Source organism: Alligator mississippiensis, chromosome 16 (assembly GCF_030867095.1).
Source record: "Alligator mississippiensis isolate rAllMis1 chromosome 16, rAllMis1, whole genome shotgun sequence".
NCBI classification, from domain to species: domain Eukaryota; kingdom Metazoa; phylum Chordata; order Crocodylia; family Alligatoridae; genus Alligator; species Alligator mississippiensis.
In genome coordinates, this window is record NC_081839.1 from 10,782,439 (window position 1) to 10,809,438 (window position 27,000).

Sequence of the window (27,000 nt, forward strand, 5' to 3'; positions counted from 1 at the left end):
GTGCACATGGCACTCAATACCTGCAGCACACCTTGTTCAAACTCTTGAAAACAAGAAAAACTCTTTGCAAACTTGAAGAAAAAAAACTTTAACACATGACACTGAAAGTCAAGGAACCAGTGTCTAGTCCCAACGAGGAGTTAGAAGGGATACCCCACAGTTGCACTGCTTTGTGCCTACATTATTTGAACCTCTGTAACTGAGGTTCCCCTCCACAGGTGATTGACTTGACACTTTACCATGTCCCCATTGAGCTGCAAAGGCAAAGAATTCCCATGTTCCTTCCAACCCTTGCTCCCTTATTTCTCTTCCTGAAAGTAGTTAATCCCTTCAGAAGAAGTTCAGCCTCCAAGAAAAAGTTTTGTTCCTCATATACAAACCGTAGATTCTACACAGCTTATTCTGCAATGAAAACCTAGTTTCACCTCTAGGCTAAATCCTGATGGCAGGATCTAAACACCATTTTGAGGAAACACATGCAACTTCAGGAATTCTTTTTCTGCCATTCACACTTGACCTTCCAGAAAAGGCTCTCCCCACCTGCTCTCCAGTAATCACTGCCCAGTTGTGCCCAGTTGTTGTTTCTATGACCATTCATAGAATTACAGAAAACTAGGGTAGGAAGGGACCTCAGGTGGTCATCTAGTCTAATCTCCTGCTCAAAGCACAACCATACTCAACTAGATCATCCCAGTCAAGGCTTTGTCTATGTGGGTCTGAAAAATATCCAGGGATGGAGATTTCACCACTTCTCTGGGTAGCTTGTTTCAGTATTTATTGCCCTCCTAGTGTTAAAGTTTTTCCTAATATCTAACCTAAACTTCTCTTGCTGCAACTTGATATCTTTGCTTCTTGTTCTGTTATCTGCCACCACTGAGATTCATTTAGCTCCATCCTCTTTGGAGCCCCCCTTCAGGTAGTTGAAAACTGCTATTAAATCCCCTCTCAGTCTTCTCTTCTCTAAACTAAGCAAGCCAGTTCCCTCAGCCTCTCCCCAGAAGTTATGTGCTCCAGCCCTCTAACTGTTTTTGTTGAACTCCGCTGGACTCTCTCCATTTGTCTACATCCTTTCTGCATTGGGAGACCCAAAACTGGACATAGTACTCCAGATGTGACCTCACTAGTCCTCACTTCCCTTGCTCTGCTGATAATGCTCCTATTAATGCAGCCCAGTATGCTGTTAGCTTTCTTTGCAAGAAGGGCACATTGCTGACCAATATCCATCTTATTGTCCACTGTAACCCCCAGGTCCTTTTCTGAAGAGCTGCTGCTTAGCAAGTTGGTCCCCAGCTCATACCAGTGCATGGGATTGTTCCATCCTAAGTGCAGGACTTTGTACTTGTCCTTATTGAACCTCATGAGATTTCTTGTGGTTGAATCCTCCAATTTGTCTAGGTCTCTCTGAGTCCTAGCCCTAACCTCCAGTATATCTACTAAGTTCCCCCCCAACTTGGTGTCACCTGCAAACTTAATGAGGGTACACTCTATCCCATCTTCCAGATTGTTAAGGAAGATGCGGAACAAAATCTGCCCCTGGGGCACTCCATTTGATACTGGTGCCATCAAACCATTGCTTACTACCCTCTGAGCCCGATGGTCTAGCCAGTTTTCTATCAACCTTACAGTCCATTCATCCAATCCATACTTCCTTAGCTTGTTTGCTCATACCTGGCAGTAAAGTTGTGCTTTAGCATATTCACAGAAAACAAATACAATGTTTCAGTCCCTCCTTATCTCTGTGCCTTGTGCTATCATATACATCAGTGCAAGTGAGTGTAAAACACAAGCTCCTCATTTAGGGGTGAGTCCTCCACAAGGCAGAAGCCAGTGAAGAGTTGGGTCAAAAATATTCTCAAAACAAATTAATTTAAACATTAGAACAAACACAGAAAGCACACTTTTGCAGGATTTTCCAAGCTCTCATATTATCAAGGCTGGGACCCATTATTTTCCCAGATTCCAAATGTGGAAAGTGAAGTTAAGAAACCCCAAGATCACACAGCAAAGCAGTAGCAGAATCTGGATTAGTAGCCAAATCACAGTCCTAATTCAGTGTATGACAACACCTCCCAGCAGCATGAGAATGAATGCAAAGACTTTCACCATGTGGAGAAAGCTGTCTTCATGACTCATATTGATTCTTTGAACTCAAGTAATTTTAATGGGTTCCAGCAACAGTCCCACAATCCCTCTGACCCAATGAGGTGGAATAAATAGAAATTATGGGTCTAACTTCCCCAAGCCAAGCTGCATTGTGAACCAGCTGGGAATCACTGATGTATAAATTGGATGGCTTACATACCCCCACGTTAGGGGTATCTGTAGAGAGTAGTAATTAACAGACCCAGAAAGAATATGGTATAAGACACTGTTGAGCTGGCTGAGTTAGAGTAGCCATACAACATCCCATAACTACATGGTAGAGAACCTTCTCAAATAAAACCATATATAAACAAAAGGGAGTCACTGCTTTAAAAGAATCACCACAACGAGAAATGATCATTTGTCTGTGCATCACTCAATCTGAGTTCCCGGGGGCCTCAGATACTATGGCAGTACACTGAAATAGTCCAAGGACCTGGAGGGATAAGAATTGAGTCATACAGCAAGCTTTGGATACATATATCTATAAATATTCTGTGCCTGCTCTGCCCCAATGGAAAATTATTTATCATGGACACATTTCCCTCTGTAGTCACTGGTTATGTCTGTAGTAGAACACAAAGAAAATATCACTGTGGCAGGTTCCTGCCCAGCATACCTCAGCACCGCAGCCCAGGTAGCCAGGCCATAATTAAAACAGCCGACATCACGCGGTTGGAGAACGCAAACTTAGTTGGCAGAGAGCCCAGAGATCACATGCTTAAAACAGGCCCAGGGGCCAAGGCAGAGGAGGTGACATGTCTGGGCACCAAAACCAGAGCCAGACACTCTCCTGCTACCAGAAGAGGCCCCACACTTGCCCTGATGGCTGGCAAGCAACGCACATGCACCCTGACACAGAAACAACTGGGGAAAACCTGAACACACACCTGATAGCCAGCTGAAGGCTGGGTATGCTTCCCCAGAACTGAAAGGCAAGGGGCAAAACCAGGAGGGCTCATTTGCCCATGGAGCAGAGAAAACAGAAGTGGATGCCAGCCCACCTGACCCAACTGATGAGCAGGTCAGCGCAGACATGAACCCACTTGCTTCTGCAGAGCAATGACCGCCTGAGGCTGGGAGAGGGTAGCTCAGTGGGCCCTGTGGGCACCAGACATGGGGAAACCCTGGAGTGAAGACACATGGATCACGCTCACCCTGCCATCGTGGCTGCAAGCCCAGAGCACTGATGGCGGACTGGTGGAGTGGCAGGCCCCAAACAGAGATGGCATGGAGCACCCTGGGGCTGTGGCATACCTGGCCCAGTGGGTGGATGGGAAGAACCCGTAGCAGAAGCTGGCTTGCCGGGAAGACAACTGAGCCCCAAAGGGGAGTGGAGGGTGCATCAGGCCCTCAATCCCCCATGCTTAGAGTTAAGCTGCTCAGCACAGGGACAAAGTTGCTCTGTCCACCAGTCAGGCCAGGCTATTTACGTTCTTTGTTGTGGTGAGATTTTCTGGGAGTAGCAGGACTGTGGTGAGACCCCTGCAGCACCCTTTCCTCCCCAGCTGCCATGTGGGAGAAGTCCACAATCGTGACAAGGTGCTGCCCAGATCCATCATGACACCTGAGTGGAAAGGGGTGAGGTGTAGGAGAGGGGGAGCCTGACAAAAGATACGCCAAGGGAGTTGCACCTGAACCCCTAAAGATACCATTGAGTACCACCTCCAGAGGTATATCAAAGAACAACAAGGCATGGCAGGAAAATAGGCTTAGGTGTGACGAGGCCCCAGGTGGTAGGGCACACCCATCAGTCTGTACAGTAGGCATGGGCCTGTCACAGTTGTGTTTTGGGCAGGAAGAGATAATGGAAGGTACTGATGGCAGCAAACCACAGACTGGTTGGCCATGGATGAGGCGGAAGCCATGAGGCCAAATGAAAATCGACAACAGATGCAGGGGATGATCCTACAGCTGTTCCAAGAACTCATGGGGGCTCCCAGTGCCTTGTTCTCCAGGCACCAAGATCTTGTGGAGCAGTTGGATAAGGCCCAGGCAGCTGCAGGCAGAAGCCACGAGGGCTTCCACATGCCCCAGATGGTCAAGGAGGATGACCCAGAAGCATACTTAGAGTCAGTTGAACGCTTTGCCATGGTGGACAGCTGCGATGTGAGCCGGTGGGCTTTCCAGCTGGGGCTTTCCAGGTCAGGCTTAACAGGTCATGTTCAGGCCTTGTACCAAGCACTTGCATGCACAGAGGTCCTGAACTACCAAACAGTCAAAGATGCTATATTGTACTGGCTAGAGACATCTCCGGAGCACTACCAGGAACAGTTTTGAGCCAAAAAGAGCAAGGAATATTGGTGACCCTGGCTGTTAGCTCAGCTGTTAAAGGATACCAGGGTCTGGTTGCTTAAACCAGTGGAGAGGCAGGCCTCTGAGCTTAGGTGATAGTCCTCAAGCTGTTTGTCTGCGACCTAGAGGAGCAGGACCAGAAATGGGTGTGACAACACCAGTCACAACTACTCGATGAAGCTGTGAAGATGAGAAGAACCCGTAGCAGAAGATGGCTTGTTGGACCACAGGTATAGGGGGCTACACCCTGTAGAGGAGGTATTGTGTTGGCAAGAAGGGTGGAAGAGATGTGTAAAAGAACATTACACTTCCCTTGAGGCAATAGTTGGATGCAAAGAAGGGCAACTTGAGACATTCTGGGTTAAGATACGGAGAGAGTGCAGGGAAGGGGATTTGACAGTAGTTTATTACAGACCTCCAAACCAAGAGGAACATCTGAGCCAAGAATTCTCTAGAGAACTGGCAGAGTCTGCATGCTTGCAAAGCATAGTCGTCATGGGTGACTTCAACTACCCAGACATTTCATGGGATAAGCATTCAGCTAGACCCAGAAAAAAAAAATCCCATCAGTCTTTCCTGCCTGTGTGCAGGGGGGCTGGACCCAATGATCTGTAAGGTCCCTTCTAGCCCCTAACAACTATGAAACTATGAAAAGGTGGAAAAACCTGCCTGTGACCGGGGGCTGTGGATGGAGAAAAGGTCCCAAATGAATTCACCTAGCCAGCTAGGACAAGACGTCAGACCAGTGCCAGGCCCCCATAAAGACAGATGCACCCAGTATAGAGCCACTGGATACGCAACCTGGCGTTGCCCTACAGGGTGTCCTAGTTGTAGCACAGGATGCAGTTTCCTGCAATGCAACACAAAGCCAAGGGCTGGCAACAGTGAGGGTGAAAAACATGGATTGCAGTTTTGACCATGCCTGCCTAAAGCCATACCACCTCTGGCATGCTATCAATGTCCAAGGTTGGTGGACACACCCTGACAGCCATGGTGGACATGGAGCATTTGCAGATTTTGGTTCATGTAACTGCCTCACCAGGTACAAGTGGCACTCCAATTATGGGCAAGATGCTAGTCTGTGTGCATGGTAGATAGCAAACTTATGAGTGACACCAGCTGCCCATCACAGTCCTTGGGAAGATGTATGAAATGCTTGTTGGGATTCTGCAAGCCTCCCATGCCCCAGATTGCTGCTCCATCTGGACAGCTCGTACCTAATGGAAATCTTGAAAAGCACCCTAACAGGGACTGCCAAGAAAGCGGGCACAAAGGTATTGGATGGATTCAGCAGAGAAGCCATAGGGGCCACTCCCCACAAAGGTGGGGCAGACTCACTTGACACAGAAGATGTCATTGGCTCCGACCAATTTTGGATAGATCAAGTCAATGACCCCGTGTTCCAGCACACTTACAGTGAAAGATGAGTGCGTTATAATGACAAGCTGCTACAGCTGGCACAGGCAATACAAGCCCCGTGTTTTGAGGTAAGAGACAACCTCTTGTATCGCATTAATTGGGGGAAGGGGCAGGGGCAGAAACTAGCGCAGTTACTGGTGCCCCAATGATACACAGTTCCTCTAATTAGACTGGCACTGGACAGACCCAAGAGTGGACACCTGGGCAGGGACAAAATGGAAACCTGCCTACTGCAGTGATTCTTCTGTCTGGGGCTCTACAACAAGGTCAGGCTCTATTGTAAGACATACTCAGTGTACCAGGTATTCACACCTGATAGATCCCTGGTGGCCCCAATGGTGCCACTGCCTATTGTGAAGAAGCTACTTGAATGGATCCCCATGGATATTGCGGGCCCCTTGCCAAAAAGCAGCTCAAGTTATCAGTATGTCTTGATAATGAAGGACTACGCAACCTGTTTCCCAGAAGCTGTGCTGCTGAGCTTAGCGACGGCCCTGAAGATCACGGCCAAACTACTTAAGTGGATAGTACAGGCAGGAATACCTAAAAAAAAATTAACAGACCAAGGTACAAACTTTACGGCCAAGGTGATGAAAGGAGTTTTCAAGATCCTCCAGTTGAAACACCTAAGGATGTCAGTCTATCATCTCCAGACTGACAGGCTGGTGGAACATTTCAGTTGTACCCTAAAACTTATGTTAAGGAAATGCATACAGGGAAATCCCAAGACGTGAGACCAGCTACTGGTACCCTTAATGTTTACTGTCCTAGAGTCACCCCAGGCCTCCACTGGTTATTCACCTTTTGAACTGGTCTATGGCTACCAGCCATGGGGCCTGATCAATGTGGAGAGGGAAAGCTGGGACAAACAGCCACTGAGAAGGACCCACATAGCAAGGCACCTAGTGGAGTTACAGGTGTCCCTGACCTGCACACACCAGGTAGTAAGGGAGAACCTGGAATATGCCTAAGCCAGGCAAAAGGCTCATTATGATGAAAAGGCTCAGGAACAGCAATTCAGTGTGGGTAATCAGGTCCTGGTCCTCTTACCAGGCCATAAAAATCGACTGTTAGCCAAATGGCAGGGCTGTTTGAAGTGTCACGTCATGTAGATCTAGTATATTACAAGGAGGTAAGGCCAGCACACTGTCAAGAAAGACAGATCTATCATGTCAACCTGCTTTAGCAGTGGCATGCCTGTGAAAGGTACTTGGTGGTGCCATACTCTAACCAGGCAGAGCTAGGACTGTCCCTGGAGGAGGTGGTGTCCCCAGAAGGGCCAGTCTTTGGGAAGCATCTCTTCCAAGGCCAAGTATATCAACTCTGGGGACTGATAGTGGAATACCAGGAGGTGTTCTGTGCCGAACCTGGGGAAGGCAGAGGGATAGTACATTGGATAGCCATGTCCGCAGGGTGTGTATTATGAGAGGCCTGGAGGTGAATATCCCATCAGCTCCATGAGGCAGGTAAGTCTGAGCTGGGGAAAATACTAGACAAAGGGATAATTCAGAAGTCCAGAAGTCAGTGGTGCAGTCATTATGCCTAAGAAAGACGGAACCTTGTGTTTGTGTGTAGAATATTGTGGCAAAGTTTGATGTGTTCCGAATGCCAAGCATTGAGGAAATGTTGGAGAAGCTTAGCCAGGCCCATTTTATCTCCATGTTTGATACAACTAAGGGACATTGGCAGATCCCTATGGCAGCAGCAGACCAGGAGAAGACCGCTTTCAGCACACTGTGGGGCTTATTTGAGTTCCAGTGCATGCCGTTTTGCCTCCATGGCACAGTGGCCACATCTCAGAGGCTCGTGGACTGAATACCCCTTGTGGTGTGCTAACACCACAAGGCATAGACATCAGCTTATATTGCAGATGTAATTATTTTCTGAGACCTGGGGCCAACATCTGGAGGACTTGTGAAAAGTCCTCCAAGAATTGTGCAGGGTCAGACTAATGGCCAACCCTCCCAAACGTATGCTGGCCCAGCTGGAAACTAAATATCTGGATTTTCAGGTTGTGCAAGGCCAAATATTCCCGCTGGAGGACAAGGTCAGGGCTCTAAAATCCTATGAATGTTCAAAGACCAAAAGGCAAGTCCACTCCTTTCTGGGACTCATCAATTATTATCACAAGTTCATTCTGTGCGTTTCTGAGATAACGGGCCCTGACTGAAAGCCACCAGCTGAAGGGGGTCCAGTGCCACCGCCCCCCCCCCGGGTACAAAAGGCCTTTGAACAGGTCAAATTAGCATTATATCAGAGCCCCATTTTATACACTCCAGATTTTAAGAAACTGTTTGTTTTACAGACTAACATGGGAAGTGCAGTGGGGGCAAGTCTTAACACCGGGGGAAGAACACATGGAATGACCAATAGCCTGTACTAGTCGTCACGTTGCTCCCTCATGAGCATTGGTATTCCACTATCAAATGGCAATGTCTGGCCATAGAACTATTCTGGTATTACCTGCTAGGGCAGACCTTTACATTAGTGACTGACCATACCCCACTAAGGTGGCTACAGTTAGCAAAAACTGACAATGCTCAGATCATTAAGTGGGTGTTAGCCCTATAGCTCTCTTACTTTACTGTACAGCACTGACCTGGCAAGAGAAACATGGAGGTGGATTTTCTCTCCTGCTGGCATGGGGAAGAGGAAATGCCAAGCAGTCCGAAACACCAGGTCCATTGGGACCTCAGTCTAGAGCTGGGGAAAGACCAATTGGCTACACACAGCTGACCCCTAAGCAGAGGGTGGGTATGTGACAGGCCCCCACCAGATTTACCTTGGCACTGCGACTAATTAAAACAGCTGACATAATAAGGTCAGAGAATGCAACCCTGGTTGGCATAGAGCCTGGAGGTCATGTGCTTAATATGAGCCTAGGAGCTGAGGCACAGGAGAGACATGTCCAGGCACCAGAAATAGAACCAGACACTCTCCTGCTGCTGCACTTCCCCTAATGGCTGGCATGTCCAGGGAAGCAGGGCATATACATCCTGCCACAGAGGCAACTAGGGAAAACCTGAATGTACTCCTGACAGCCAGTTGGAGGCTGGGTATATTTCTCAGGACTGAAAGGCATGGATGAAACCAAGAGGGCTCATTTCCCCTTGGAGCAGAAAAGGCCGAAGTGGACGCCAGCCCACCCAAGCCAATTGATGAGCACTTCAGCACAGACGTATACCTACTTGTTGCCACAGGGTGAGGATCATCCAGGAACTCACAGGGCAGGTGGTGCTGGGAGTGGGCATCCCAGTGGGCCTTGTGGGCACCAGATAAGGGAAACCCTGGAATGAAGCCCCATGGACCATGCATGTTCCACCAGTGTGGCCATGAGCCTAAAGCACGCTGATTGGGGACTGGCAGAGCGGCAGGCCCCAAACAGGAGTGGCGTGGAGTGCCCTGGGGCTGTGCCAAACCTAGCCCGGTGGGCAGATGGGAAGAACCCATCGCAGGAAGCCAGCTTGCCAGGAAGATAACTGTGCCCCAAAGGGGAATGAAGGGTACATTGGGCACTCAAGCCCCCAAGCTCAGAGTTGAGTGAGACCACTGCAACACCCCTTGCCGCCGAGCCACTATGTGGGAGAAGCCTGCGATTGTGACAAGGTGCCACCTGGATCCATTGTGACACATGAGTGGAAAGTGGTGGGGTGTAGGGGAGGAGGAACTGCACAGGAAACATGCCAAGGGAGTCGCCCTGAGCCCCTAAAGGAAACAATGAGCACCACCTTCAGCTGTATACCACAGAACAAGTCATGGTAGACAAATAGGCTCCAGTATGGTGTGACCCCAGGTGGCAGGGCACACCCATCGGTCTATACGGTGGGCTAGGCCTGTTGCAATCACCTTTGGGTTGGCAAAAGGGCACCAATTGCTTTGTCTTGATAAGGTATAACTGCTAATAGTATATCAATATAAGGCAAGTCTAAAAAAAAATGCCACCAATCAACTAGGCCTTTGACACTGTCTCTCACCCCATTCTCGTTAAAAAACTAGGGGACTGTGGTGTCGACACCTACACAATCAAATGGGTTGCTAATTGGCTGGAGGGATGCACCCAGAGAGTGGTGGTGGATGGGTCATTTTCAGCCTGGAGGGATGTGGGCAGTGGGATCCTCCAGGGCTCAGTCCTTGGACCCACACTGTTCAACATCTTCATAAGTGACTTGAACGAGGGGGTAAAAAGCACCCTTTTCAAATTTGCTGACGACACTAAAATGTGGGGGGATGTGGGCACGCTAGAAGGGAGGAATAGGCTGCAATTGGGCCCAGACAGGTTACAGGGGTGGGCAGATGAGAACAGGATGGGTTTCAACACTGACAAGTACAAGGTACTGCACCTGGAAAGGAAGAACCAGCAGCGCACCTACAGGCTGGGGAACTCCTTTCTCATCAGTGCAGAGGCAGAAAAGGATCTTGGAATCATTATTGATGCCAAAATGAACATGGGCCGACAGTGTGGGGACGCGGTCAGGAAGGCCAACCGCACCTTGTCTGCATCCACAGATGCATCTCAAGCAAGTCCAAGGAGGTGATCCTCCCCCTCTATGCAGCACTGATCAGGCTGCAGCTGGAGTACTACGTCCAGTTCTGGGCATCACACTTCAGGAGGGATGTGGACAGCGTCGAGAGGGTCCAGAGGATGGGCCACCACCATGATCAGGGGGCAGCAGGGCAGGCCCTATGAGGAGAGGCTAAGGGACCTGAATCTGTTCAGCCTCCACAAGAGAAGGCTGAGGGGGGATCTAGTGGCCTATTACAGACTAGTCAGAGGGGACCAGCAGGCACTGGGGGAGTCCCTGTTCCCCTGAGCACTACCAGGAGTGACTAGAAATAACGGTCACAAGCTGGCAGAGAGTAGATTCAGACTAGACATCAGAAGGCGCTACTTCACTGTCAGGGCGGCTAGGACCTGGAACCAACTTCCAAGCAAAGTGGTGCTGGCTCCTACCCTGGGGGTCTTTAAGAGGAGGTTAGACAAACACCTTGCTGGGGTCATTTGACCCCAGTACTTTTTCCTGCCATGGCAGGAGGTTGGACTTGATGATCTGCTCAGGTTCCTTCCAACCCTACCAACTATGAAACTATGAAACTAGTGTCCTTTAGCAGAGAATGATAGTATGCATCATTAACTACTCATAATAAATAGGGAATTCTTTTCTTATATCTCTCTTTAGTTAAACAAAACCAGTGGTGAATATCTAATGCAAGGGTGAATAGTGCTTAGAATGATCCCCTAGTTTAATGTAAGGCTTCCAAGGATTAGCTTCCAAACCCCTTTCCCTGCTTCCTACCATTCTCCCACAGACAAAAGGAATTTCTACTACTTGCTTTGGCTGTATTTTCAAACCCCAAGGAGCCAAGTGCAAATAATACTACTCTTGTTGTGAAACCTCACTTACACCACTCATTAAATCAAGAGGGGTGACAGCATGGGACAAAATTTGGAGGAGCAGATGAATTAGTTTGATTTCTTATAGAGTATAAAATGCTGGCTGGAGGGGATGGCTTTTAGTTGTCTTTTTACACACAGCAGTGCTTTTGCCTGCAGAGCTCCAATGTTCCACCAGCTCAGCAGTTCCTCTGCTTTACTGCTCTGAGCTCTGACAGCTGACAAACGTGCCTTGAAACTTGGAAAGGGAGCTGTGCAAAACCAAAAAATCCTACCCACCACCTAAGCCCCTGGGAGCAAAGAGATTTTATCACTTCAGCCTCCCCACTTAATTACAGACCTGCATTTGGTTACAATTTGAAGATCACTCCAGAGAAAGGGGTTTTACAAAAGAAACGCTGGTTGCAGTATTTGAAACAGCAGTTTACAATGTCTACAGAGCTCCCCAGAAGTTGCTTGTATTAGAGGTCTGGAAGCCATTTGATAGGCAGGCATCTTGCTAGATCAAAACATAAGACACATTGAGCGCATCTACATGAGACAATGAACCGTAGACTTATTTTACTGTGCATTAGAGCGTCACGTCAAAAGCCGTGCTAATGCACAGAAGAAGTAGTCTCCCGTGTATTGAGTCACAAAAAGACCATGTGCAAGCACTTCTGTGCATTTAGTTAGTACCTCATATTAGAGGTACTAAACTTAATGCACAGTAATAAAAGCACATTAATGTATGTGTAGACATGCCCAGTGGGCATGTCAATTTGAGCCAGAGTAAACTAATCCTGATGTCACCATCTACACGTGTTTAAGCACAGTAATTTACCGTGCTGCCAGATACCACTTGTATCTGATGGGACTATCTGGCAGTGCAGTATATTAGCCTACTGCACCCTAATTGCTGTGCACAGGTATATGGTCATGCTTTACTGTGCAGCAAATTATTCTGCTGCACAGTAAAGCATCTCATGTACACACACCCAATGGCAGTCATCTGAGAAAAAGTGCTGGGGGGAGCTACATTCCATTCTTAAGGTAAAAATAGAAACACCACAAAAGGTTAGCAATTTTTTCCCCCCTAAGAACAAAATTTAGGATGGGATTAGGGCTAGCTGCCCCAATAAACAGAAAAAGACAAATTAGTCAGTAATGCATGCACATTCTATCCTTTTAAGAAACTGCCTCTAAAATTAAGCTTGCTAGTGAGCTCTGGACAACGTTATAGTCACTGTTCTTCCTCGCAACTACTGTATTGTTTATTTCTGCTATGAATAGCATTCAGATTCTCTAAGTGTTGAAGTCACCCATAGCTTGACACAATGGGATGCATATGTAAGTCACTTAAGCCAGTTTTAGGCAGGGAACTGCTCCAGCCCCAACATAGCTGCTTTGAGACTTTTCCAATTTTCTGTTAAGAATTAAAGCAGTACTCTGTGTACATTATGCTTCAGACAAAGGCAAAATTCAGTGCAAACATTGATTTTGGATCTAGTTTCCATTTTATTGGGTTGGACTTGGCCTGATCATGTACAGCTTAAAATGCTGGAAACCAAGAACTACAGTGTTTCAAAAACAGGATAGCAGTCTACAATGTCTGCCCGACATGGATGCCCACAAACACGCTCAAAACCCAACCTTTCCATGCTATTAAAAAGTCCAAAACTTAAGAGGCAAAGTGTTTGTGTGTCACGTAGCAGAAGTCATGCCTCAGAAACCTTCTCTTGTGCAACTCAGAGGACTCAGACTTTTATTCACTGCAAGCACAAAGGAAGCACTGCAAAAATTAATGGGACCTTTCCAATAACACCAAATCCATGGAAATGAGCTTTTAATGGAAGCAAACAATGAGCCCTTTTGTGAACATTGTGTGAGAAAATTGCAAACATGCTAAAAAATGTCTAGCATGTTCCAGTCTGTTGGAAAATGGGCTAATGTGTCCGTTCATGGAAAAGACAATGCAGGAAATCTCATTCCACTTTAGAAACATGAATAACCTTTACAGAACACTGGGAAATGAAAGATCTTGTTCACTGGTGACAAAAGACCAAACTTGATGAGTCTATAGGAACAAGAGGGCCCCCCTAAAAATGCAATATAAATCAGAGAGAAGTGAGAGATGGGAAATACCCTTAAGCCATCATCCTCTGCACAATCCATGCCTCCAAAAGACAGAATTCAGCTGACACCAAACAATCCAAACAGCTGCCACTCTGTATTGTGGAGGTAGGTGCAGGTCAACCCATTGCCCCGTCAGCTGTCTTTCTCTGATTGTATCCAATACAGTTTTTCTTGCCGCGATTCTTAACTCTGAAACACACTGTCCCATTTGAGCACTGGAAAGTACTATAGATGAAATTACTGACATCTATTTAGCTGGTCATGCAAACAGGATATGGTTTAACCCTTATGTTATGTAGTAGAGCAAGGCTATAGAGAAGAAAGAGGGTCACTATTGATTGTATAGAAACCACAGACATTACAGAAGGAAAACTTCTTATGCAGTTCTTTAATCTACCCCCACTGCTGCTCTAGAGAAGAGATGGCCAACCTGTGATACAGGTGCTGTAAGTGGTAGAGGCAGCCTGCAGGTGGCACGTGGCAGATTGGGCAGGAGACAGCACAGTGGCATAGAGGGCAGGGAGATGGAAGCAGGGCAGCAGCTTGATCAAGGAATACAAAGCAGGGAGCCAAAAGCTGGTAAGGGAAAGGGATCAGAGTGGCACTCAGGGAGGGTGCTGGGATAATTTGTAGCAGGCCTGGCAAAAAGGTTGGCCACCACTGCTCTACTACATGTTTCCTCAAGCATATTTGTTACTGCATTGGCCAGAAAACTTTAGGAGGTCTCACTCAGAACTTCCCCACTTCTACTGACAGAGTTACCTACAAGCTCATAGAGTTCATTGTTTAAGGAAAGCTGCCCTGATACTCAGCATTCATTTCACCTCATGAATCCCAGTTATACCTCTGCAAAACACCTTCAACAATTATCTCTCCTTCTGGTTGTTACCCTGCCCTTTACCTAGCACACACTAACAATAGAGTTACATTACAAAGCTAGACAAATTTAGCCATTTTATTCTTTCTTCATGAACATCAGGATGTTCCCAACTAAGCTAAAAGCTTAGGAATTCCTTCTCCATACTTAGAGAGTATACAAACACCAGCAAACTCTCCCAATGCCAGAAGGGTGTTTATGCTTGAAAGCCTATCAAGAACAATTTTTCAAACTATTTAGTTGGTCTAATAAATGAGATCACGGTGACAAGCTCAAGACTCACCTGCCGCTGCACTGGTGTCCACATGGCCGGTCTGAGGGTGAGCTGGCCAGTACCATGTGTCCAGAAGGAGCACAATCAAGACGGAGCACCAGCAGTGGAGCTGGACGCTCTCCCTGTGGCTGGAAGGGACCCAGCATGTCTGTTTGGGACCAGAATGTCTGGAAGGGCAGTGGGTGCCTGTAACATTGCTGGGGCACCTGGAAAGCACACAGACACATTCCCCATAGCTGGCAGGGAGCTGGCAGTTCTCCCCGGGGCTAAAATCCCCTGAAAACACATAGAAGCCCAGACCATCCAGGTGGTTCTGGAATCTGCAGCAGACACCAGGCTGGTTGCTGCAGCTGGTGAGCTGAGCAGCCGTGACACAATACCACTCCCTAACACCCATGATAACCCATGCAGGAGCATGCAGGTAAGCTGGGCTGAGAGAGGACAGCCCAGTGGAAACTGCTGAAGCCTCCTAAAATGAGAACCCGGCATGGGTCTCTACTGGCACTACACATCCCTGTTGAGCATTCACAGAACCAGAGTGCCCCAGCAGGGGACTCACAGAGCCGTGAGTGGCACATGGACATGGAGGGACTCACCACACAACATTATAGCACCTGGCTGGGTGGAATTCGGTCCAAGAAGCATGCCGAAAAAGAGGGCATCCCTGACCTAAGGGTCCATGGGAGAAGGGTGTGTCATGCACCAACACACCCCGCATGCTGAAGAAAAGTGATCAGCATGGGGGCATCGTTGCCTTGTCCACTGTGCCATCCAAGCTATTTTAGTTGAATTATCATTACTGTCACGGCAGGGTCCTTTAGGAGGGCCGTGATCTCCTTAAGGCCCCCCTCCGTGCCAATTCGGCCCAAGGGCACCCTCTTTCTCGCCCGCAACGTCTTTGACGTTCAGTAGGTTCGGGAGGCTGCCTTGCGTCTCCTTGGGCACGTAAACGCCTGGACCCCTTGTGGGTCTTATCCTGCACCTGTGGGTACCTTGGGGCACCCTAGCCTTATGGGCTACGCATGGCTCCTACCAGCCCCTAATACCACGCCCCAAGCCTCGCAGATGTAATAGACGTTGGTATGTCTGCACGCCCACTTCCCGGGCCTCCTCTATGATCTAGCCCACTCTGGGCTTTCTCTAGTACCCAGCCTCTCACTGGGACTCTTGTCTAGCCCACTCTGGCCCTCCCCTGCCAGTGTGGTCCCACTCAGGGACTCTCTAGCGGGCCTCTGGTCCTTCAGGCCAATAGCACGGGTACCCTCTCTGACACGGGCTCACCGCGCTGCTACTCCCCGTCTTCTCAGGGGCAACCGCAGCGCCCTGCCTCTGTCTGAGGGGTGTTGCCGCACTAGTCTGCGGCCGGGCTCGCTATGCCCGTCTCGGGCCCCGCTCTAGGGCTCCTCAATATGGCCCCTCCCTGGGGCTGGGGTCTATGCACCCCGCAAGTGACGCCCTTGCCGGCGTCAGCTGTGCCCGTCCTGGGCTCCCTAATATGGCGCTCCCCCTCTTTGGGGCTCGCCGTGCCCCCACGGGGCTTCTCAATAAAATCGCCCCTCGCTCTGGGGCTGGGGTCTATGTACCCCGCACACGATCCGGGGCCTATGTCCCCCGTCTGCAACCTACTGGTTGCGCCCGCGACCCACTGGCCACGCTCCTCGTCGCCAGTTGCTTCTGCACTGGCGTGCAAGCTGCGCCTTCACTGGCACTGTGAAATTAATGCGCCCTCTTGGCGCTAGCCTGTGCCCTCACTGGCGCTAGGGCACCCCACCCCTCTGGGGTCCCTATGATTGAGGCCTCCTCCAACCCCTACAGCCTCACCCAAGCCTCCGGGTGTAATATCACAACATCAAAGCAAAACCACAAGCCCCTAGGCTGTAACCCAAACGCAAACTCAAGCCGTCTGGCTATAACTAAACTCAAAGCCCTATGGCTCCAACACCATTGCTCAATGTAACCGCAGTACTTGCTCTTAGGCTTCTCTCTGCATCCTATACACCAGGAGCTCCTGCCTCCCAGGCTGCTGGCAGAAAACTACCAGCCTGGCTTCAGCCCTGGGCTTTATAAAGGCCAGGCCCTGCCCGCTTCTGGCCAGCTGGCTCCCCTTAGTTGCTCCAGCAACCCGGAGCTGCACTCGTTGCCTCCTCTGGGGCTCCTTATGCACTGCCAGAGCTTCTCCTCTGGCAGCTTTCCCCTCTCTAGGAGCAGGCGCACCGAGGTGCCCTGCGACAATTACATTGTAAATGGCATAAACCTACAGGGCTGCAGCCAGACCTCCTGCAGCCATCCTCATCACCTGGCCTCAACACAGGGGGAGAGAGCCCCATCATCACCTCTGAGCATCATCAAGGCTGGTCCAAAACACCAGAGTGGAAAGGGAAGCAGAGGAAGAAGTGAAGCCCCACAGAAGATGTGCCAGCAGAGTCACCCAAGGTCCTAGGGGAGCCACTAAATGTCACCTCCAGTGGTAAAACACAACTTAACATCAAGCTGTGGCACGCAAATAGACCCTGATGCAACACAGCCAAGGAGGTGGTGCATGCCCACCGGCTGATATGGTGGTTGTGAGCCTGTCACATTTGGTGCATTTGCCAGGAAAGCAAGGCAACCCACAGACCGATCAGCCATGGATGAGATGGGGGCCATGCGGTCACACAAAACCTGGCAGCAGACACAGGGGATGATCCTCCAGCTGTTACAGGAACTTATGCAGTCAAAGTCCTGGGAAATGGAGGCTCATGGCACCTTGTTCTACAGGCAGCAAGACTTGGCAGAGCAGCTGGCCAAGACGCAAGAGGCTAGGGGTAGCAGCCATGAGAGTTTCTGTATGCCCAGGATGGTCAAAGAAGATGACCCTGAAAACTACCTGGAACTGTTTGAGCAATAGCGGCAGTCTGGGACATAAGCCGGTGGGCCACTCAACTGGGGCTTCTCCTAATGGGAGGAGCCCAAGCTTCCTACCACGTGCTTTCATGCACAGAGGCCTTGGAGTACTAAATGATTAAAGATGCCATCCTGTACCAACTGGAGATTTCTCCAGACAGAGTATTACAGGCATCAGTTCCGAGCCAAAAAAAAATCAAAGACCATAGGCGGCCCAAGCTGGTGGGGTGAGATGGGTAAAGCCTGCTGAGAGGCTGTCTGCAGAACTATTTGAGATAGTGGTTCTCAACCGGTTCATCTGGGACTTAGATGAAAAGGCTTAGAAATAGGTGTGGCAACATCAGCCCCAAGCCTTTGATGAGGCAGTATGGATTGCTAAAGCTTATGCAGAGGCACTGGTGGAAGAGGTCTCACTTAATTGGGTTCTTGAGTCCTTTGACTTTGATCATCTGTTGGCATTGCTTCTGCTGCAGTCATTGTTTGGGAGCCAGTTTGAATGACTATCCCAGAAGATGAGCTGGTGATTGGTCCAGTAATCGTCAGCTCCCTTAGCATAGCTTGGTAATAAGGACGTCTTTGCAATCCCAGGCACTAACAATGACATAGTCAATCAGGTGCCAATGCACGGGTGTTGTCATGATGTCTTGTATCTGTTTTTCTGGTGGAAGAGGGTGTTGGTGATGGTGTGTCCATGTTCTGCCCATTTGGTCAAGAGGAAGATACCATTGGAGTTGACCTTTCCTACTTCTTCTTTGCTGATAGTTCCATTCCAACGGTTTGAGTCTGTTCCAATTCTGGCATTGAAATTGCCAAGAAGAATACGTCTGTCTCCCTCTGGAACACCAGAAAGGACTCTGCCATAGAATTCCTCCTTGATTTCATCGCTGGCGACAAGAGTTGGGGCATACATGCTGATGACAGAGGTATATTGGCTCCCCGCTAGTTTAAGACAGAAAGTCATGAGGCATTCATTAATGGTGATAGGGAACTCATTGAGTTGATTTATAAGTTCATTCTTGATGGCAAACCCAACTCCATGAAGCCGGCATTCTCCTTCCTGTGTACCCTTCCAGAAAAAGGTATAGCCACCTCCATGTTCTAGACCATCTCACCACTCACTGCTCAGTGCAGTGACATCAATATTATGTTTCTTAAGTTCTTGAGCTACAGTTCTGGTGTAGTGCTCTGGGTGTTCATTATTAGGGCTGTTCATGAGAGTCCTGATGTTCCAGGTCCCAAAACTGAATGCGTTTCTTTATTGATTTCAACTGCAGTAAAGGTGATCCCATTGGACATGGTTATCCAGTCAGGAAAAGGTAGGCAGACTTTGTTTAAGGCACCTTTTCTAGCCCCCTCCCCATGTGGAATGAGCAGTGGGTCCTGAAGAGGTCTGCCCAGTTACAGTTACAATTGCCCAATAACACTCCTGATTACCTGATACAAGTGCTAGATAACAGTCTTGTAACTGCCACCTTTGTACCGGTTCATGACTTCCATGCCTCACAATCCTGCTCCTGTCATCACTAGCTGGTTGCCAAAGGACTTGAAGAATGTTCTGGAAAATCTATTTCTATGGAAGATAGCTGTGCCTGATTTATTTTATCATGGAGAAGCTCCTGCACATCAGCTTCCACACTATTCTTGACAGAATAGGACCTTGATCCAACAGCAAGGAGGCCAAGACAATCCGGTGCAGCCTTCATTTGCCTTCATAGTTGTTAGGATTATAACATCATCTTCTGCCTGCTCTGCCATTGAGGAATTGTTGACCCATGGCTGGGGGCTGGGCAGGCTTATTATAGTAGGAACCTGTACTTGCCATATCACAGCACTGTCAAAGGATATATGTGGCTTTTCAGGAGGGAAAGCATTGCCACGTGCTGTCCCCACCATATCCCAGTGGTGCCACTGCTTCCTTGTCCATGGCTGCTTATTCATCAGAGTTACCCCTGCTTATTTTACAGCTAATCTTCCTGAAGGTCATTCCTCTATCTGCTACCTGTGGACATGCTGAGTAGCAGTACAGATCTGCTGCCAGAGTCTTTTGTTAGAGATGAGCTAATCCCACAAACCTGGATCTGAGTAGCCCTGAATTTTTTGAAATTTGAGTTCAAATACAGACTTGTCAGGTCCATTTCGCATTCCATAGATGCAGAAAGAATGGGAATTACTTGCTTCCTGTTAACTTTCTTTTCCTCCTACCCTTTGGGGCTCAGATAAGAGGCTAACCAAAATTCCTCCTGGGATCAGTGGCTGGAATGCAGTGCCCTCCAGAATGCTTCCAAGGACCATGAGAGAAGGCCTGTGTCTCTCTGGATTATCAGTGTAATAGATCTTGCATAATAAAAATGTCTTTATCCCACAGGGGCTCAAGGACTGAAAAGGTTGTCCTTGCTCCAGGAGGGGCATTTGTGTTGAGACATGGCCATCACTGTGTCCCTGCTTGCTGTATTACCTCCTATGAAGTAAAGGCCCAGAGCTGAATAGAAAGACATGCTGATGTACTGATGGAGACCTAATTTAGTCATCATCAGCCAAATGGACACATGCTTTGACATTCGACGCAAACACGGATCCATTGGTTTGGAGGAATCCTGTAAGCAGAAAACAAGAGATGACCTCATCTTGGGAACAAGAAAAGAATTTAACACCAGGACAAAAGTAACACTAAGTATCTGGTGAGAAATCAGAGAGATGGAGAAATGCTTGTCCTTATTTTTAGCAAGATGGCCTTGGGTCAAAACGAAATGGGGAAAAATGATCAACTGGAAGACAGAGTCAAAAGACTGATCATTTGAGATTCTAGGCCTGGAACAATCTCATATAAAGGACATTTCATGGCCTAGAGTTGGGATCTGAAATACAACCATTGACAGAGTTCAGTGCCTCACCAACTGACCTTACAATGTGCAGCACTACATGAACCAGGGAACCAATGAAAAAGGATGCAACTGTCTCTCATGTCCAACAGGCCATTCCCAACATACTGCAGTGTGGAAAAACTATTGATAGGTCCCAGATATTTGCACTAACCTCTGTGTATTTCCAGTAGTACTGTAATAGGCATTGCAAGCAAGATCCATCTTAGTGGCTGCAACAGGCAATTCCTAACCATATTACTTCAGGACTGCAGAAGGAGATGACAGGCACCAGAATCCCTCTTGCTTGCTAATGAAATAGCCAGCAGAACAAGTGCAGCTTAGCAAAGACAAACAGCACAAGTAAAGGGCTACAGGGCCTAGTCTGGAAACTGCAATAGGTTGCTAATTAGGCAAATTAGTGGCACCTGGGCTCTATTTCCAGACAGCCAGGTCAAGCAGGTGGAGAAAAGGGCCATTTAAGCCCAAGCTTAGGGCTAGGGGCTGATTGGCCCAGATCCCATAAGAAGAGCAGGGAGCAGTATACAGAGGTATAGGTTACATGTTTTGTTTCTGCTTTCGGGTTGTGTTAGCTGGAGATTTGGGTGCAGTTACAGGGGCAGTTGGGGGCCACAGGGGAGTGCCTGGGAGGCATTATGCGTTGAACCCTGCCAGGATCGTGGGCTCAGTGGGTTGAGGCTTTGAGGGAACAGCCCTGCCAGGGCTAGGGACCCAGTGAGCTGATGTTAAGACAGGGCCAGAGGGCCCAGAGAATGGAATGAAGGTAACATCTAAAAGATGTTGGCATTGCTGTAGGAGATGCTGGAAGTCATGTTTAAAAGACCTGAGGCTTGGCATAGAAGGCTGCCTGAGGTCCTGATGGAGATAGCTGGCTACTAGGTGCTCAGAAGCTGTGGTAGAAGGCCAGAAGCTCAAAGACAAAGGTAGCAGGCTGCCAGAGGCCCTGGGACAGAGATAGTAGACTACCTGAGAGCCCATCAAGCTGTGTGGAGGGCCTAAGAGGCCTGAAGATATGGTGTGGCAGGCAGAGGGGCCTGGAGGGACAATGCCAAGAGGAGATGCACTTAAAAAGGATAATACAGCCTCTAGAGGCGGCCTCCCAAAATTCATCAGAACATTTAACAGCAAAGATGTGGCAGGCAGGAAACAGGAGGTGCTACAGAGGCTGGAGAATGCAGCAGGCAGGTCTGACCATGTCAGACTTTGGGGTTGGAGCCCCAAGTTTATTACAGTGGCCAAGAGTGTCAGGGAGCTGTTGCAAACAGCCAGCTGGAGACCCCTCAGAGAAGAAGTGATGGCAAAGCCAGCATCTCCCACCTCCCTTCTGGTTTTGGTGTAGAAGGTGTGTTTGAGGCTGGGGAACGCATGGCTCTGAGACACGTCTTGGAGCAGCAGCGGGCTTAAGACTACCTTTGATGCCTTAGTTGGACTGCGGGGTGGTGTGCAGCTCAGGATCAGAGACAGTCATGAATGGAACTTCTCCCACTTGGGACTTTTTTTTAAGCAGTTGACGCAAGAAGAGCAATAAACCAGTGGCTGCTAACTGAAAAGGCATCTCATCTGTTTTTTTGGCTGACCCAGAACGAGAGTTGCTTATGGCTGCGCATGCGGCTTTCCTAAGCATTCCAGAAAGCTAGTGCCAGTGCATGGCTCCTGCATCTGGGTTGCAGATTCAGCAAACTGATTGTCTTTAATCTCAAAATAAAGAAGATTCCATCCAAACTGATTCTGAATGTGGCTTTGCCTGGTCTGCAATCAGGGTGGATGAGGCTAACCATGAGACATAGGTTTATTGTTTTCTAAGGCAAAGTCTAGTTTCTACATTGTTCCAGTCCTAGTTCCACTGGGGTTACCCACATTGGGAATTCAAGCTGCATGAGAAAAGTTACTAGCAACAACTATAAGCCCACAACCAAAGCCTAGAGTAAAAAGGTTGCTGTACAACCAAAAGAAGTCCCAGGGTTCTCCGCTCTGCTGATGGAACCTATCCTACGCGGAGACCACACTGAGTTTGTTCAAGTTTTGTAACATCCAGCACTACAATGTGGCAAAGATAACATCTCCTGATACAAAGGTGTCTCCTTAGATGAGCTCTGTCCTCTGGGCTGGTGTATGACTTGCCTGCCTTAAATTAGCATTAACGTCAGTACAGGGTGCCTCATCACGGAGAAGGTTACCACAGTGTTGCCAGTCACCCTCTGTATTAAATAACTAGACTTCTGGATGATAAGGAAACACTCACAACACCCTGCTTCTGAAGTGTCAGTGCTACCCCTATGACCTTCTCTCTGAGCAAAGACAGGTGGTAGACAGGTAGCTACACAATGTACATTTGGTTTGAACTCACAATGCCATAATCCTCACAGTATGGACAGAAGAAACAACATACGGAGCTCAAACAGAATTGGGGATTTACCATATATCAAATAATCCGTGGTAATTTGTGTTCTTGCTGTCTTTTTTGGTTGACAAAGGCTAAACTGGGAATTTTTGCCCCTGAAGGAAATGATTGCAATTGAGAAGGCATTCCTCCTAGAATCTGCCTGTACGCTGCTGTGTTATCCTCCCAACAGATGGCACAGGATCTGAAGTCCTCCTGCAACACCAGGCCCTACATGTTTCTATTAGTTGTTTGAAAAAACCTTCATGCACCTCTTCCTTTCTGGCTTGATGGTCTTTACCAGACACCCACCATGACATCACCCTTGCTGTTCTCCCCTCTTATCTTGACACATGGGCTTTCAAGAGGCCTACCCTTCTACTGCAACTCGGAACAAGTGTATGTCTCTCATATATAGAACAACACCACCTCCTGTCTGTCCTTCCTGAAAAACTTATGCCCAATCTATGGCAGTACTGTAGTCATGAAACCTATCCCTCCAGGTCTCAATTATCCCAAATCAATCATACTTCTGCAATTGTATGAAGAGTTCCAATTCTTCCTGTGTATTCCCCATGCTTCTCACATCAGTGTATAAACATGTTAGGTAACTAGCTGCTTGCCCTAATTTTTTTCTAAAGACATTGTTAAGGTTCCCCATTTCATCTCCTCTTATTTGGTTTTTATCCATATCCCCTGGCACTTTCCTCACCCCTGTACTTTTGTCACTAACCCCCATTGAACCTAGTTTAAACTGTTAGAGGAGATCAGTTTGACACACATAAGTTCCCTTCCACCTTTTAACTTGATATAGTTGTTTTATCGGTTCACATCTTCAAGCTTGAACTGCTGAAACAGTTATTTCACCAAGAGTCCAGAGCTTCCCACCTCCCCTTGCCCTGTAAACAATAGCTTCCAGGAATTTCATAATTGTAGTGAAGTTCTGCCACCTGGAAGCAAAATCTAGGTTAAACTTCTGTATTCCAGCACACTGATCATCCCTCATTCTGGTTATAACATGGCCTTGGTAAGGATGTAAAACTAAAGCAAAGATTGATAGGACTGCAGTTGCATCAGCAGAATTATCATATTTCATTGTTAAAGTGGTGAGCCCAGGCAGAGCGGAAGCCAGCAGGTTTCCATTAAGATATGTAGGAAAGCTCTTTAATAATGAAGGCAGGAAAACTTTAATGCTGTTTTCATTTGCCAGATGTTTTTAAAATGCAATGAATGTTTATTCCTCCAGCTGTGAGGTGCAGCCTTACTAGTGAGGCAAGCAGCTGACTTTCTGGAACTGCTGTAAAAGTGGTTTGGGAGAGCACCCTCTTTCCATAGAAGGCTGCATGCTACTGGAAAATAAATGCAGTAACATTTCAGTAACAAAGGTGATGCTTAGATGAACATCAGTAAACCAGATCAGGCTGCCAACATGCACACTGTGTAGATACAGATAGAGCTCCTGTAAATGCCTTTAAGAAGTAAAATAAAGCTCACAACTTTTGTAAGTACCATGCTTAAGAAACAGCAGTGCTCTTTGCAGAGCTCTAGCTGCTGGGAATACTGCTTGAAACCAATGACAGAGATGGTTAATGCTGAGGACGGCATATTATTAAGCTGTCCTTTGAACACCTCCCCCTGCTCCTCCTGAGCTCTAATATAAGGCCGATCTCAGAAGTTACAGCTGCCATAGAGAGGACTCCAAACACAAAGTGACTTCTATAAAATATCTTGCCTGTAGGAGTTGGTGAACTGTTACATTTAAAACAAAATAGGTTGCTTTTATTGCTGCTCAGAGTTGTCCCAAATTCTATGCGCTAACTATGCCTCTAGACGAGGAGTCAGCAACTTATGGCCCACAGACCAGATCTGGCCTGCAAAGAGATTAGATCTGGCCCATGAAGGTCTGATCTGGATTACATTTTACTAACAGTGCACTGATCCCCTGCTGCTGCCCACCTGCTCCTGCTTTGTGTGGAGGACTGCTCACCACAGACACTGAAATTGTTGCTCCAAACTGTGGCTTGCCCTGTTTTGGGGCAGAACATTTTTCAGCAGAGGCTGCATTTGTGGGTGGGAGAATAGCCCTCCGCAAAGAGCAGGGATGGCTTGGATGGCAGCAGGGAATTAGCACCCAGCAACTAGATTGCAGGGGGCAGCCTGCCATTAGTAAAATGTTTCCCCCCCAAAAAAATTTGGGGACTTACTCAGACTTGTGTGCCTGAGTGATCTCAATTTTGCTGCAGCTTCCCAGCTGGAGCACAGCCCCACTGAGCACACTTTGTGGATATTCACAGGCTTGCTCATAACAGAGCTGAATTGTAAACTGTGCATAGGTGCCAAAAACCACATTTACATGGCTTTGAATGTGCAATTGAGACACCTGAAAGGAAGTATGATTTAGCCCTTCCATTCTGATCCTACAGCGGGATCCAGACATGTGGGCACGTGTGGTTTGTGGTACCCCAAACCTCTTTATGGCACCTTCATTTAACCGCATTCTTGGCACGTTAAAATGTTCCCTGTGCTGCAAATGTGCAGGATGAGGGCAAAATTTGCTACTGGGAAATCCTGGTAGCAAAAAAAACCCCAAACCCACAAAAAAGCAGTACAGTGCATGCCACAGGAGCATGCACAGGCAGACATGGAGGCTCAGTCCTCCTAGAAGATACTTTGGCTGCTGGCCAGAAATCTTCCTTCCTCTGGTTCCACTCTGACTCCTCCACCATGCGGGGAGCCAGGAGGAGTAAGGAAACAGTAGTTTCCCTGAAGTGGGGCATTTTGTCCACACCAAACCGTACACGCAGGAGCATGTGCAGTAGCAAAAAGTAGCGGCACATATTTGTGGTGCTACTTTTCTGCTGCTGCAAGCTCAAGCCCCTGCATGTGTGGACTCACCCTAGGAAGATATTCCAGGGGCAGATTCCCACCTTCCTTACTGCACCCCACACTAAAGTCAAGTGTAGTCACTAATATACCAAAATTAATAAGCTCAGCTAGAGCCCTGCCAGGATCATGGGCCCAGTGAGTTGAGGCTTTGAGGAAACAGCCCTGCCAGGGCTAGACACCCAGTGAGCTAGGGCTAGGGACCCATGGTGTGCCATGGCATGGTCTCTTCTGCTAAGAATCACAGGAATCCAATCATCTGCAGAGCACTGACTGCCACAGTATTTTCTCTACCTTTGCTACTGTACAACAGTACCCACACTGTAGATATGCTTCAACTGCTGAAGTTTTTTTCTGTTCCTTTGCTTTGACAGAAATAGAGGAGGATGTAGAAAGGTGGATATAATCCATCTTTTATTCCCCCTTGTTTAGCACCCCAAGAGTGCTGAGGGATGCTCTTTTTTATTGCTCTACCATGGCCCAGGGTAGCACAGTAGCAAATCATAATCCCATTGTAGTGTGCCCTTCAATATACTCCAATATACTGCTATGCCAGAAGGTGGGAAAAGGGTCAGCCATTTCTCAGCTCTGCATCACCAGCTGTAGAGGCCACTTGCATGGTCGGGGTGGGGGGGGGTAGAAGGGGAAAGCTGAGAAAATCTGTTTAGAGAAAACATTTTTATTTTCTCAGAAAAGTATAAGAGTGCTTTGGTGTAACTTGGAAGACTTCTCTGCATTTTGCCAAGGGCCTCAGAGATTCATGCAGTCTTACCTTCACACTTGTGACTGGTCTCACTTTGCTTGTGTCCTGCAGGACATTTGCACTCATATGAACCCACAGTGTTGATGCAGTTACCACCTTGACACAGGCCGGGGATAGCCTGACATTCATCCACATCTGCAGAGAGAAGAGCAAGGATGTCAGCAAGCAGAGCCACAAAATAGGAAAGAAGTTTGCTTAGGTCTGACTGAAGAGGGTGAAATACCATTAGAGAACAGGAGCCCTGCCCTGAGAGAAGAGGCATTCAGGCAGTTGGGGTAGAAAGGCAGTCAACAAATGGACGTAAGGATACTGCTTACCTGTAAAACTGAACAACAGGGTATAAGTCTGACATAGGGTACAGTTATTCTGTTTTCTAAAGTCAACATCTTTTCCCATCTGCATTTAACCCTCCTAGTTGTGACACTAGTGCCACAAGGGCTAAGGGCTTATAGCACAAGACACAAACTGCATCTTCCAATAAGAAGGGCTCAGGATCATGAAATTGTACATTCTGAATCCCCAGGTTACATTAGCCATCAGACCCTCATGCTGCAGGTGAGTCTTTATCTGACCTCCTTTCTGCATTTCTGCACAGCACTCATGAGCAGACCTGAGAATTGAGCTGTAATCTTGGTTCCCTGTGTGCATCATGGAATCGTAGAAAAGTAGGACTGGAAGGGACCTCTAACTCTCATCCA

The 27,000-nt window shown here is 48.0% G+C and overlaps 1 protein-coding gene across 1 annotated transcript in view; it reads right to left on the reverse strand.

Moving 5' to 3' along the window:
• Nucleotides 1–27,000, reverse strand: part of FBN3 (fibrillin 3) — a 260,268-nt gene that overhangs the window by 122,358 nt on the left and 110,910 nt on the right. The window contains exon 8 of the mRNA XM_014599850.3: nt 26,312–26,437. Within this exon, the coding sequence (XP_014455336.1) occupies nt 26,312–26,437 (126 nt within the window). The remainder of the gene's footprint in view (nt 1–26,311; nt 26,438–27,000) is intronic.